Raw genomic sequence first — 15262 nt, forward strand, 5'->3', positions numbered from 1 at the left:
GCCAATGAGAGCAGCTCGGTCAGTTCAGTTTCATGTGAGTAAAGATCGACCCCTCATACATTTGCACGAACTACTGATGTAGCCCAGACTCCAACATCTGAACAGAGAATATTACAAAACAACCAGTAAACTGTTATTACCTAAACCTAAACTACTACACCTAAACCTAAACTACTACACCTAAACCTAACCTACTACACCTAAACCTAAACCTAAATTACTACACCTAAACCTACACCTAAACTACTACACCTAAACCTAAACCTAAACTACTACGCCTAAACCTAAACCTAAACTACTACACCTAAACCTACACCTAAACCTAAACTTTAAACTACTACACCTAAACTACTACACCTAAACCTAAACATAAACTACTACACCTAAACCTAAACTACTACACCTAAACCTAAACTTTAACTACTACACCTAAACTACTACACCTAAACCTAAACTACTACACCTAAACCTAAACCTAAACTATTACACCTAAACTACTACACCTAAACCTACACCTAAACCTAAACTTTAAACTACTACACCTAAACTACTACACCTAAACCTAAACTACTACACCTAAACCTACACCTAAACCTAAACCTAAACTACTACACCTAAACCTTACACCCAAACCTTACATCTAAACTTAACCTACTATACCTAAACCTAAAATACTACACCTAAACCTTAAACCTAAACCTTACACCAAAACCTAACCCCTATACACCTAAACCTACACCTAAACCTTACACATAAACCTAACCAACTACACATAAACCTACACCTAAACCTTACACCTAAACTTAACCTTACACCTAAACTTAATCTACTACACCTAAACCTACAGATAATGTAAACCTAAGCATCACCTAACATCTAAACCTAAACTTAACCTTAACCTACTACACCTAAACCTTACACATAAACTTAACCATACACCTAAATCTAACCTACTACATTTAAACCTACACCTAAACCTTACACCTAAAGAACCTACTACACCTAAACCCTACACCTAACCTTAATCTACTACACCTAAACTTACAGATAAACCTAAACCTGAGCTTCACCTTACACATAAACCTAAACTTAACCTTAACCTACACCACCTAAATCTAAACCTACACTTAACCTTAACCTGCTACACCTAAACCTACACTTAACCTACTACACCTAAACCTAACCTACTTCACCTAACCCATTTATCCGGTCATTTTATTACCTACACCTACACCTTGACCTCACCTAAACTTTACCTAACCCGTACCTAAACTCAACCTACTACACCAACCTAAACCTAATTCCAACCTAAACCTAACCTAATCCTTAGCTGTCCTGTACCTAAACTTAACCGCAGTGTGAAATTCTTACTGTTTCTGCAGGTGTTTCTGTCCATTGATTCCTTTAGAAGCATTCCAAAAGTAGCATGGATGTAGCTGTAGTTTTCTCAAAGTTTCTGTGTATTTGACAAAACAGCACCACCTGTGGATGGGAGCTGTAGTATGGGTTGTTAATTATGCATGGAATATTTGTGCAGATGTCATTGATTTGTGGGATGCACTTTTAGTCGAATATGTACACATTTTTTGAGAGGTTTTGAGTTGCCTTTCTAGCAATCCTTCGAGCAGCATATTTAAATGCTGTAAATATAAACACAGAAGATGATTATCAAGCCATAACCTTGACAAGCTACTTGACTATTCACAGGAATAAGACCAGGGTTGCCCAAACATTAGCATGCTACTATATTAGCGACAAAAACAGCCTGTTTATTGTAAGGAGCTGGAAAATGGAACATTAGAAATGCCTCTGCTTCATTCACCCACATAATTATTATAAATGGAAGCCAAGAAAATAAATAAAATGTTCTTCGCTCTTAAATTAGACCCCGTTTGAGAGTTTTTGTTCTGCGGAAACGAATTGAGTTGATGTGCCATTCTGGGCCTCCTACAGAGCCTAACACGAGCTCGTTAGGAGTACACAGGTGGAGGTGGATGTTAGTAATTACCGTATGGTTGTGTTTGGAGGAACGCCAGTGCTAGTATTACATTTCTAAGAACCATATTAGCACCTCCGACGCCGTCGAGCAGTGTCTGCTCATATTGATCTCTGGATGATACCCGTAAATCCCTCCTATTCTAACCTTTTTATATAGCGTATGTTCAGTAACCTTATCCGTGCCATTATCCTTAGCCTTTTACATCGCAGGGACGTGGTGTTTTGGGATTCCCCAGGCAGCTGAGGCAGTTTCAGATCCACACGAGAGTCGCCCCCGGACCACCGCAGCGCCGCGTAATGAGCGTCAGCATAAACTACAGCACAGCCTGTCAGCAGCGGAGAAGCGTATCAGCCAATATACAGGGCATATGAAGCCCTAACTGTGTGGAGATTTGGGCTAATGGATCAGAAAACCAGACATTTCATTAAGAGCCACGCAGTGCGAGCAGGTGGAGGGCCAGATGTGTTGGTGCACATACTTCTTGGTTTTTTGGGCTGTGGCCTGAGTGGGTCTTGATTAAAAAGTCTGTACTAATACTCGCCGCAGACATCAGGAGTCTGCCAGACCATTACAGTGCTCTGCCGACTCAAGTGGGCTTTCTTCGGCTCCTTTAATGTGAGGCCGAGAGAGCTGAGGAGAAAGAGAGAGGCCCTCCACTTGTTCAAAGCTAATTCATGCCAATTAGGGCCTCCGTGAGACGTGGAATTGGCTTTGAGACCCAGAGGGGGGAAGGATGTAATGGCCTACTCAGGCAGTGAATGAAGGGCTGACTTTCCACTGACACCACTGCCACGAGTGGAAGTACAGGCTAGGTGTTTCTAATAAAGTGGCCAGTGAGTGGAAGTACAGGGTAGGGGTTTCTAATAAAGTGGCCAGTGAGTGGAAGTACAGGGTAGGGGTTTCTAATAAAGTGGCCAGTGAGTGGAAGTACAGGCTAGGGGTTTCTAATAAAGTGGCCAGTGAGTGGAAGTACAGGCTAGGGGTTTCTAATAAAGTGGCCAGTGAGTGGAAGCACAAGTTAGGTGTTTCTAATAAAGTGGCCAGTGAGTGGAAGTACAGGGTAGGGGTTTCTAATAAAGTGGCCAGTGAGTAGAAGCACAAGGTGGTGTTTCTAATAAAGTGGCCAGTGAGTAGAAGCACAAGTTAGGTGTTTCTAATAAAGTGGACAGTGAGTAGAAGCACAAGGTGGTGTTTCTAATAAAGTGGCCAGTGAGTGGAAGTACAAGTTAGGTGTTTCTAATAAAGTGGACAGTGAGTAGAAGCACAAGGTGGTGTTTCTAATAAAGTGGCCAGTGAGTGGAAGTACAGGTTAGGGGTTTCTAATAAAGTGGCCAGTGAGTGGAAGCACAAGGTGGTGTTTCTAATAAAGTAGCCAGTAAGTGGAAGCACACGGTGGGTGTTTCAAATAAAGTGGCCAGTGAGTTGAAGCATAAGGTTGGTGTTTCTAATAAAGTGGCCAGTGAGTGGAAGTACACGATGGGTGTTTCTAATAAAGTGGCCAGTGAGTGGAAGCACAAGGTAGCACAAGTTAGGTGTTTCTAATAAAGTGGCCAGCGAATGAAAGCACAAGGTAGGTGTTTCTAATAAAGTGGCCAGTGAGTGTTCATAACTTGAGTGACATACACTGGATGTTTGTCATTTGGTCTACTTATCCTGTTCACTGAAACAGGTGGATTTGGGAGATATAAAGGGGAAAACACACTGAAAGTCTTTTGTGATCTGCTTAACTTCTTAACGTCGTAACTTGTGGATGATATCGTAGATGTTCTACTGCTTCTTCTTCCATATGCCTTCAAGATCTCCCCCAGATACACAGTGAAACATTTTCATTTGACACAGTCAGTCAGTGACAGAGACACCAGCTTTCTTTCCCGCTGTCTGGATGAAGACAAGCATTTTCCCAAATTAAAGGTAATCTTCAGAAGGAATCTCATTTGCGTCACAAGATGGGCACCTCTAATCACCCCAGATCTGCCGTTTCAAGCTCCCGAATGAAACGCCTGCTCGCTTTCCCCCTCAGTTTAATCAAGTCTTTGTCTTTGTGAAGGAACTCGTGGCTTAAGACGAACGGCTATCTTAATGAGATTGGTGCCGAGTGCTTTAATTAGGTACCTGAAGTGCCGTGGTTCTGTTTAGGGCCTGTTTTATGCTCCAGGTCGTAAATATTTCACGGCATGGAACAATAAAACAGATCAAACAGGGGAAGATGTGTGTTTCTGCACTTTCTGCTTTAGCTTGTCTAGTCCCTGTGTTGTATTGCCAATAGAATAGGACTCTCTGGAGCAGATCAACATCATGAACCTATTGGCACCATGCTGCCTAATGCCAGGCGTGGGCTAGAGGAGCAGTTGAGGTTGAAGTGCTCTTGTTGCTGAATACAATCAAATCCTCACAGCAATGCTCCTCCAAAATCTAGTAGAAAGTCTTCTTCTCCGGACAGTAGAGACAGTTACTCCAACAGAAGCAGGATCAACTCTTTTAATACCCTTGATTTCAGAAGAAACAGTGAATGAGCAGGTGTCCCAATACTTTAGTCAACAACAGTGTAGTTCTTATGGAGTTAATACTTGAGACGACAGCAATACAACTTTGCTGCCGTACAATGTGTTCCACATACACCCATATCAGCCATAACATTAAAACCACCTGCTTAGCATTGTGTTGTCCAGCTTTGACCTGACCCTCACAAGACCTCTGAAGGCGTCCTGCTGTGGTATCTGGAACACCAAGACTGACGTTAGCAGCAGATCCTTCTAGAAGTCCTGTAAGGTGTGAGGTGGGCGGGGCCTACATGAGCACCAATGAACCTTGGGCTCCCTTGACCCTGTCGTCGGTTCACCGGTTGTCCTATTTCCTTGGAGCACTTCCTGCATAGCGGGAGGAACACCCTACAATACCTGCTTCCTGACGTTCTGGAGAGGTTCTGATGACCCAGTCATTGTCTATCTAGAACATCACAGTCTGGTTCTTGTCAAAGATGTGGCTCAGATTCTTACGCTTGTCCATTTTTCCTGCTTCAGCACCTTCATCACCTTCAAGAACTGACTGTTCTTCACTCGCTGCCTGATATGTAGATCCACCCCTCGACATCTTCATTGATCTTCACTTTTAATGTCATGGCTGATCGGTGTGTATATCCTCTACTTCGAGTGTGTAGATCATTCAGTCTCTTTTCTTAATGTAATTAAGCATGGAAACTTCAGAACAGCAAATTATCAAGCTCTGTCTTTATCCGTGAGCCACGCTGATTAGAAGTCTGCATCACACAGTGTGGATCTGGCAGCGGCGAGGATGTGGCGGCCGTGGCCAGGGTGAGTGTTTAGACTCTGTTTGAATCAGTTCTTTTATGGCTGCGGCTGAAAGGCAGATTATAGATCAGTTAATCCTATTTTGCCGCAGTAAATGAAATTATGACTGATCCGATTTCCAGAAATTTAATTGGGTACGGGGGAAAAAAAAAAATAATGGTGACAGCTATTTCGCGTAACATATGTCCGAGACGGTAATTTGATGTTTGCCGATTGATTAAAGAGATGCTTATGGTACGTGATTAATCTCAGTGGAGCACTTTAATTACAGTGTCTATAACATTAAACGAGCAAAACGGCCGGATGCATTTGAACGCTGTCGTCCAATAGCAGCTCTGTTCTCCAAATTCAGGAGTCAGTAGAGACGTTTATGACAGCTGAGGCCTGTTGGAATAGTTTTCATCAAAGTTTCTGGGGGTTTATGGTGGTACAAGTCATGTTTACTGATGAGTGCCTCAATTAAGTGTTAATGGACCACCCAATTTTTTTAAATTCTCTACAAAATTATACAGCTAAGACGTACAAAGAGAACAAACTCAGAGTGGAGTTTGGTGCAAAACCCTTTGTTCTAGATAAGCTCCCCCAGTCAGAGCTGGAGTTCTACAGTGGAGGTTCTAGATAAGCTCCCCCAGTCAGAGCTGGAGTTCTACAGTGATGGTTTTAGATAATCTCCCCCAGTCAGAGCTGGAGTTCTACAGTGGAGGTGAAGGGAAGCAGACGTCTGAAGCTCTAATAAAAGCTCCTCACAGAAAGTTCTTCACCTAATGGTGATGAAGACGCTGCCTGATGCCTGAGACACGGTTCTACCAGAGTTCTGAGAAGAGTTCGGCTCTAGAACCTGCTTTTAGAACCAGATCATTAAAATGGTGGAGGGATACATGCTGCCTTTAGGGTGTAGTGCAGCTACAGAAAGTAGTCCCTAAAGAAAACTGGATTAGTTGAGATTCTCTATTCACTGTTTTACCTTCATCATCATCATCATCATTATCATCATCATCATTCCATATAAAACTCTGTGTAGCTTCACTGGTGGGTTTGGAACATCAAATATGTGCTATATTTGTGTTGTAGTCATGGCGACCGATGCCTGGCTTCATACACATGAGTGTGTTTATCTCAAAAACGGAATTATGCAGAAATATGACCCACAAAGTGGGGCCTCGAAGAAGCTCCTGCTGCTGTATGGTGTATTCTCCAGCTGGACAGCTACCTGTAGCTGTTTACCATTCTGCAGCGCTCCACACACACTCCGGCGCTTCCATGTTTTATGAGAGCTGGAGTTGTGTTCGAGGCGGCCGGCCCGCCCAACCCGGAGCGACTCTTTCAGGCCGAACACGAGCTTCAAAAGAAGGTCTGAAATTCCCACTGAATCATTTGTGAAGGTCAGTCTTTCAGCCAAACGGACGTCCGTTCCCATCCAGTATTCATCAGCGGCCTTATCGAACGGCGGAGAGCTGAGACAGAGCGAATCCTGCTTTAAAGAACAGAAGGCCCGGTTCAGCGGAAAGGGTGTTATTCACACTCCGGTGCACACGACACACTAAGAGCATGGGAGGAGGAGGAACCAGTAGGAGAACCTGGGTTCCGGCTGCCTTGTCTCCGGATCCAAATCATTGCGATCAGTGATATCAGAGACAGCCCAAGGGGTTCTTCTGCACACCTCGTCGTTACTTCACTGGGAGTGTGCTAGGTTTTCCAAGACATGCATCACTGGAAAGTTGCTGTGAGTGTGCTGTGATTTGATTGCCTTCAGCCCAACAAGAGCATCAGTGAGGTCAGGTACTGGTGGTGGACGATGATTAGATCTGCCACTCCAACTCATCCCAAGGGTATTGAATGGAGCTCCAGAGAACCCCACTAGATACCCCTCTAGCCCATGCTGACCTTAGGGAAATGGGGATGTCAGGCTCACATTCTATTGGCCAGTGCTTCTCCATAGAGATCCTCATCTTAAGTACTTTTAAAGTTTCAGAAAAAGCAACTATCAGAGAGAGACAGACTGACGCCGTTTGACTCGGGAGGGTGTGTGGAAGTTGGAGGCAGGGTTGGTGGGTTATTCTGGGATTGGCTTTAATTGCTCCTGTTGACATTTAAGCTGTGAATTTCAGGGAACTGTTAAAGAGCTATTCTCAGAAACAATCTAGCTCACCAGCCACGTTCTGAACTTCGGAGGAATATTCCGTTCCCATAAATCAGACGAAATAATTGCCTCTTCACGTTGAACAGGATGTGATGTAATCGTGACGTCATGCAGCATAAATGTCAACAGGCGGTGGACGTTTGGGAGCTGTTGCATTTGCTGCCTGGAAAAGAAGCTTGAGGATCCTGCTGATGGGCTCTACCGACCAGGGAAGACTTTCTACGAGATTTTCGAGGAGCATTGCTGTGAGAATTTGATAGAATTCAGCGACAAGAATGTTAGCTAGGATTTTTGTTGGATGATCTTCAACCTACCTCATCCCCTCAACTCCCTGACTCGCCCTATAGTATAAGTGTGTAGTTGGGACACAGCCCTGATTTTACTGTCCCACGTGCAAACGAGGTGTCAAATAATGAAGTACAGACACGTTGTTACTTTACTACAGTAGAAATGCTGGTTCTCTAAACTTTACTGGAGTAATTCTTTATTTTTCAGACTTTTTACTTCTACTTCTCACATTTTCACCCAATTATCTGAACTTTCTCCTCCTTACATTTTAAAAACAGCCTCGTTCCTCCTATTTAATTTCCCTTTGTTTTCATTCCGGCTCTAAACCCTGTCCAGATAAATCTCTCCATCCTGAAAGTGTGAGTCTGATCGTGGTTGGATGAGAAGTATAAACAGACACCATTCTGACTCCCTATTGGCTTATAAGAGATCCATCACACCTGCACACGTCCCGTCCCTCTCCAGCAGCTCACAGCAGACGTCTGTAGTCTAGTATGAAGACTGTGTCCGTGGCAGAGACTCAAGAGAGCTGCAGTGAAACGTCCCGACTGAGCCCCACATTTACACTCCAATAAAGCTTATTGATCACACGCCTCTGAAGTCTGACTTTCTGCAGCTTTACAGAACTTCTAGACAACGACTCCTCACATTTTCCTCCATGAAGCTCATGTTGATGCTTTCATGTCAGTACTTTTCACACGTTTGTCCTTGTGAAAAGCACCCCAACTCGTACCTCATTTCTCCATCGAAAAAAATACATACAGCAAGAGAGAGAGATAAAGCGAGGGAGATTTACACTTGTATTAAATGCGTCTTGGGGGTGTTCACATCTGGCTGGGTCCAGTGAAATCCGAATGTGACCCGATCACGGAAACCGGCTCTTCTGCCGCATCCACCTAGCTAGTGTTGTTTTTCTATTGTGTACGTTTCCTTTATTCACTCATTTCCACACAGCTGGTGTTATCTAGGCCCGGAGTGTTCGGCGGCCGGCAGAACGAGGCTCTGAGGAGAGTGCCGCTCAGTCGTGTGTAAACACGTGATTTATGATTTATGTTTGCAGGGCGGGAGGATGAAAAACAAGGTCACGGATCAGTAGAAATACCAGAGAAGGAGAGATAACGTACGCGACAGGCAAATTACAGCGCGTGTGTGCGCGTGTTAGCGCAGAAAGCGATACATCAATGCCATATGGAGTGTCTGTGGCGGCGCAGCGTCATAGATCAACATATAATTGGCTGTAACTCACACATAATGGTGTCACATATGCCTTTTAGATACGTGATGAGGACTTCATCACTGAGAGGAAGAAGCACAGCTCTGCCAGTGTGCTGCAGTCTGTAGTATCTGATGGATATGTGTGTGTGTGTGTGTGTGTGTGTGTGTGTGTATTTAGCTCTTTTTAAATTATAGTATAATATCATGTGATTGTTTTTGTGAGACACTACATGGACAAAAGTATAAGGACACTGATACTTCTAAAACTTAAAAAAAATCTATCTGTCTATCTGTATCTGTCTCTACTGTCCAGAGAAGAAGACTTTCTACTAGATTGTGGAGGAACATTGCTGGAGCCAATAGGGTCATGATGTTTATCTGCTCCAGAGAGTTCTATTCTATTGGCAGTACTTCTTCTCTACAGGGACTAGACAAGCTGTGTGTGTGCATTTGCACATCTGTGTCAGCAATGGGTGAAACGTAAGACTAGTGTGTGTGTGTGTGTGTGTGCTGTTCTCTGTTTTCATCACAGGGGAAGGCAGTGATGCCCTCAAGTCTAAATATGCGTAAGTGCACAAGTGTAAACACACACACACACACACACACACACACACATGCATAAACATAGAAACACACATCAACACACACTCATGCATTACCCATGAGACACAGATAGTAGTATCATCCCTGAACAAAGCATCAGAGAAAATTAGTTGGAGTATTTACAAATAGGGACGTGTGTGTAAGTATGTGTGTGTGTGTGTGTGTGTGTGTGTGTGTGTGTGAGGATATTCTCCTCATGAGTTTTTCTCCTCATTACTCTGGCCTGCTGTGCTGCTGTACTGAGGGAGTGGCTGATTCTCCTCATTAACCGTTTGTAAACATGGTGATGACAGCAGCGCTCACTGAATTTGATTATCTAATAAATCAGCTCTGACCCTGCAGCTGCACCGGTCTGCAAGCATCCTCGTCTGTGGTTGTCTGTTCTAAAGGATCATCGTCAACATCTCCAACTGACAGTGCTGCTTAAAATATCTGTGCTTTACATCTACAGTCAGAGCTTCAGAGCTTCAGGTCAGCAGTCAGAGCTTCAGAGCTTCAGGTCAGCAGTCAGAGCTTCAGGGGTTCGGTCTGATGGTTCAGTCTGAGGGTTTAGTCTGATGGTTCAGTCTGAGGGTTTAGTCTGATGGTTTAGTCTGAGGGTATGGTCGGATGGTTCAGTCTGAGGGTTCAGTCGGAGGGTTCAGCCTGAGGGTTCAGTCTGATGGTTCAGTCTGAGGGTTCGGTCTGATGGTTCAGTCTGAGGGTTCAGTCGAAGGGTTCAGCCTGAGGGTTCAGTCTGATGGTTCAGTCTGAGGGTTCGGTCTGATGGTTCAGTCTGAGGGTTCGGTCTGATGGTTCAGTCGGAGGGTTCAGTCGGAGGGTTTAGTCTGAGGGTTCGGTCTGATGGTTCAGTCTGAGGGTTCGGTCTGATGGTTCAGTCGGAGGGTTCAGTCGGATGGTTTAGTCTGAGGGTTCGGTCTGATGGTTCAGTCTGAGGGTTCTGTTTCCAGCCTAGGCCAAGCTGAACTCCCAGCCTACAGAGTGTGTAACACTCCTCTCAGCTCTAAATTATTAAAGAGCTGTCGCCTTCACACACCTCTACTCATACTGAACAGCTCTCCATCTCTCTCTCTCTCTCTCTCTCTCTCTGTTTCATTGTAATGCACACCAGTGTCTCATTGCACAGAGGGTGTGTGTGTGTGTGTGTGTGTGTGTGTGTGTGTGTGAGAGAGAGAGAGAGAGAGAGAGAGAGAGAGAGAGAGAGAGAGAGAGAGTACATAATATGCCTGTAACAATGTGTGTGTGAGCATTGGCTTTCTATATGCATGTATGAGATGTGAGATGTATAAGAAAATGGTGTGTGTATGTGTGTGTGTGTGTGTGTGTGTGTGAAGGTAAAGGTCAGGAGAAGATGTGAGTGTGTGCCCCTCTTATTTCCCCTATACTCTCCTACTCATTTGTCCACCCCCCACCCACCACCCCACACACACACACACACACACACATTTCTCTCCCACTGTACACCAACACTTCCATCAGAGAATGTTTGTGGACAGCCCTTACACCATTGCTGACACAGATGTGCAAATGCACACACAACACATGCTTGTCTGGTCCATGATGAGAAGTATTGCCAATAGAATAGGACTCTCTGGAGCAGATCAACATCATGAACCTATTGGCTCCATGCTGCCTAATAATGCCAGGCGTGGGCTAGTAGAGGGGTATAAAGCCCCCCAGCGTTGAGCTGTGGAGCAGTGGAGGAACTGTATTCTCTGGAATGATGGAGGTGGAGCTCCATCCAGTACTTTTGGGGATGATGATGAGGTAGGGTGGAGATCATCATTCAACATCCTGACCTCACTATCGGTCTTGTGGCTGAATGCAATTAAATTCTCACAGCAATGCTGCTCCAGAATCTAGTAGAAAGCATTCTTCTCTGGACAAAAGCAGGATCAACTCTTTTGATAGCCTTGACTTCAGAAGAATCAGTGAACAAATGAGCAGGTGTCCTGATACTTGTCCATATATAGAGTACATGAAGAGTTACCCAGATGCCACAAGCTGACCGTAAACGCTGCACTGAAAGAAGCTCCTTCAGAATCAGCAGCCGTACTGAGCGGTGTGGTGACCGTCTGGCCGCTGGTCTGCAGTCTGTACCCGCTGGGCTGAGCTTCGGGACGTGAGCTCATGGATTTTCTCTTAATGATCAGTTCCAGTTCAGCAGATTCGGCGGCTCGGAGCAGGAAGTGCAGAGTCATGGCGTGTCATTACAGATTAATGCTTAAGACCAGCTCAGCACAGATCGCGCCATGTTTCGCAGAAAAAAGGGTTCTGGCACAAACACGACAGAACCGCATGTGTTCTCCGAGCTGATAAACAGAGAAGGGTTTACTGAGCTTAGGTAGTTTACTCACGACCACCGGCACCCGCAGGTACACAGATGGAGGCCTCGCTGAAATAAACATAAACAGCTAGAAAACTATCTGACTAGATTCCAAAAGCAAAACTCATCCAGGTGTGTGTGAGTGTGTGTAAGCTGTGCGATTGTTATTAGAAGTTGTTTCAGGTAAGCTGTTGAAGAAATTGCTTTGAAAGGGTGTGTGTGTGAGAGAGAGAGAGAGAGAGAGAGTGAGAGAGAGAGAGAGAGAGAGAGAGAGTAAGAGAGAGAGAGAGAGAGAGAGTGAGAGAGAGAGAGAGAGAGAGAGAGAGAGAGCGAGAGAGAGAGAGAGAGAGACAGTCTGTGGAAGCTATTCCGGGTAGTGTGCCAACCTGTGAGCTTTAATCCTTATCAAATCAACTCTCCTTATCTTCAGCGCCTCGACTGCTGCACCACCCTGTTTACCGAATTACTCACTTCCCTCAGTCATTTTAAATGTAGTCAGTATAAATAATAGCCCACGCTGCAGGAAACACAGCACTGCAAGGTAAATCTTTGTTTACCAGGAAATAAACCATGTAAAAGTATGAGGTCCTTAAAATTGACACATTAAACCCCTTTTCCAGGAGTTAACGGAGTTCCCTGGGATCTTGATAACATGTCTGTGATGGGCTTTGGTCAAAATACCTCAACGATCCAGCACCACAGCACTGCACCCTTTTCACCCAGTCTGACCAGCCCTGTACAAAACGTCTGAGTTGAGCACCTGTACCTTTAAATGATCTTTACATTTATGGCCTTTAGCAGACGCTCTTCTCCAGAGCGACTCCAGAAGAACCTCAGCTAGTTTGATTAGACTAAAAAGACTAAAAGACCATAATACTCTTCTCTTCGCCTGAGTACTCTCGGAAGAGGAGGAGGGTCTTCAGTCTGGGTTTGAGGACAGCGAGCGTTGGACTCTGCTGTTCGGACACTCAGGGGAAGTTCGTTCCACCACTTCGGTGCAGGACAGAAAACAGTCCGTGGATCTTAAAGGATGGCGGGTCGAGCCGAGCCGTACTTGAATTAGCCACTGCTTGCCCCTCCCACCCACACCCTAATCTTTAATATAACTCGTCTCAGCTACAGCTACACTGGTTACGTTTACCTGTTTGGCATTTAGCTGACACTCGTATCCAGAGCGACTTACTCGTATTACAGAGGTGGGCTAATGTGGTGTTACAAGTCTTGCCCAAGTCACCCAGACCAGGAATTATAGGGTGTGGTAGCTCACTGGCAATAGTGGTGTTATTAGTTATCCATTGCACCACATCAACCATAAGCAGTGGTGGCTCAGCGGTCAGAGCTGCGGGCTGTTGATGACAGGGTTGTGGGTTCAATACCCGGGTTGGCAAGCTGCCACTGTTGGGCCCTTGAGCAGGGCCCTTCACCCTCTCTCTGCTCCCTGGGTGCTGGAGTTGGCATGCCCTCGGCTCTGGGTGGGTGTGTGTGAACTCACTGCTCCTAGTTCACTAGTGTGTGTGTTCTGTACCACAGATGGGTCAAATGTGGAGAACCTGTTTTGCTGTACATAGTACAGTGACAGATATGTGCACCATTACCTCTTATAAGGGTTTAGACTTTAGACTTTACTTGTACGTTTATATGAAATTGTCCCTGTTTGAACTAGCTAGTTAACATTTACTTCACCTTGAGTTCATGCATCCATCACATTTCCCTCTTCCGTCTTTTTATCCTTAGGTTTCCAGCTACTCAAATCAAAAAATCTAAATAGAAAATCTAAATACTCAAATGGAAACCACAGTACATTCTCCCCCCAAAAAGTAGGCAACAAAAAACACTCTCCAGATAAAGGGATGGTGATGTAGGTAGCCCCCAAAAAAATGACCAACGTTAGGGTTTGAGGATTGGTAGGCAGTCCAGATACCGACATGGATGTGCACTAGCACCAATAAAAGATACGTGTTCCATTAAAAATATCCACTATAAGGTACAACTGAGTACCGTAACGCCATGTACACACTCCACAACTTTGGTCAGGTGGTTGAACTCTTCTCTTCAAGCCTGTTTGGGTTTTTTAGTGGCTGAAGTTTAAACACTACATAATGGATCAGAGAAAAAGGGTCATGAATTACACAACGAGTCTGTCTGCGGTCAACAAACCCAATGCTTTGTCATGAAAACACTGATGCGGGCGGCTTCCTGTAGCTGCCCGCATCAGATTCTAAACCCTGACGCTGGCCTACAAAGCCAAGAATGCACCAGCCCCTCCGTACTTGATGGCAAAGGTCAAAAGCTGATCCGCACCTAGAGCCCTTCGAGCTTCAAGTACGGCTCGGCTCGACCCGCCATCCCTCAAAATCCGCAGAAGACAAGCGTCCAGGCTTTTTTCTGTCCTGACCAAAAGTGGTGGAACGAGCTTCCCCCGGGTGTCCGAACGGCCGAGTCGCTCACTGTCTTCAAACGCAGACTGAAGACCCACCTCTTCCGAGAACACTTGGACGAATAGCAGAGTACTATGGTCACCTTATTGTCGTGTGTTTAGTAATGTCTAAAGCTTAGAGGTACCTTTGAACTATTAGTCTATTCTAACTAGCTGAGGTTTTCTTGGGTAAATAGCAAAGCACTTTTGCTCTGGATAAATGCCAAATGCTGTAAATGTAAATATAAATGATGCGATGCCGAGTAAGACACTTTCTTCCCTACAAAATCATACAAGATGCTTGCTGCCTGCTGAAAAACTGTCCATGACTTGAAAATCGAGGCTAAAATTGCATAGTGTGAACCTGGCCTAAAAGGGTCACTATATTGCTGCTGTCCAATTAAAAACATGTATCTTCATTTTTGTCTGTTTCTAGTTTCTCAATGGTTTGAACCCTGTAGCTACATTTTATTGGATGAATAGACCAATAGAAATGCTCTAAACTACTTGGCCATTGACTTCTATTTAAAGTTAAGACCATTTTTGCCTTCTTCTGTAAAGTCACCATCCTGGAGATACATGTTTTTCATTAAACAGTGAAGATATACACTCTCCCAGTAGAGTGGGGTGTAAAAATCAACAGTCCAGCTCTTGAGGGCACTGTCCCACCCAGTGACTGTTTTTTCTTTGTTCTGTGTAGCATCTATTAGTCTATAATCTTACACTAATTATGTAATATGTAATTATGAGATGCTGTAAGAGTATTATAAGATTTTACAACTGTGTGTGCCCGATTTTTCCCCTACAGGGCCTGCAGACAGGAACTCGAGAGCTGGAGGAGATGGGTCAGAACTTCTGCCAGAGTCTTCTGAACCTGCGGAAAAACGCCATCAGCTACAACAGCCGGCTGGTCAGCCATGCAGCTGCCATCCTGGACCTGGACAACAGCCTGCAGGACCACAAATCC

The 15262-nt window shown here is 44.8% G+C and overlaps 1 protein-coding gene across 1 annotated transcript in view; it reads left to right on the top strand.

Annotated features, from left to right (window-relative positions):
* The window catches only part of agbl1 (AGBL carboxypeptidase 1), a 178043-nt gene that overhangs the window by 135257 nt on the left and 27524 nt on the right, over nucleotides 1-15262 (top strand). The window contains exon 23 of the mRNA XM_072663557.1: nucleotides 15104-15262. This exon is cut by the window's right edge and continues 1 nt beyond it. Within this exon, the coding sequence (XP_072519658.1) occupies nucleotides 15104-15262 (159 nt within the window). The remainder of the gene's footprint in view (nucleotides 1-15103) is intronic.

The sequence above is a fragment of the Salminus brasiliensis genome, chromosome 19, assembly GCF_030463535.1.
Source record: "Salminus brasiliensis chromosome 19, fSalBra1.hap2, whole genome shotgun sequence".
Lineage (NCBI taxonomy): Eukaryota > Metazoa > Chordata > Actinopteri > Characiformes > Bryconidae > Salminus > Salminus brasiliensis.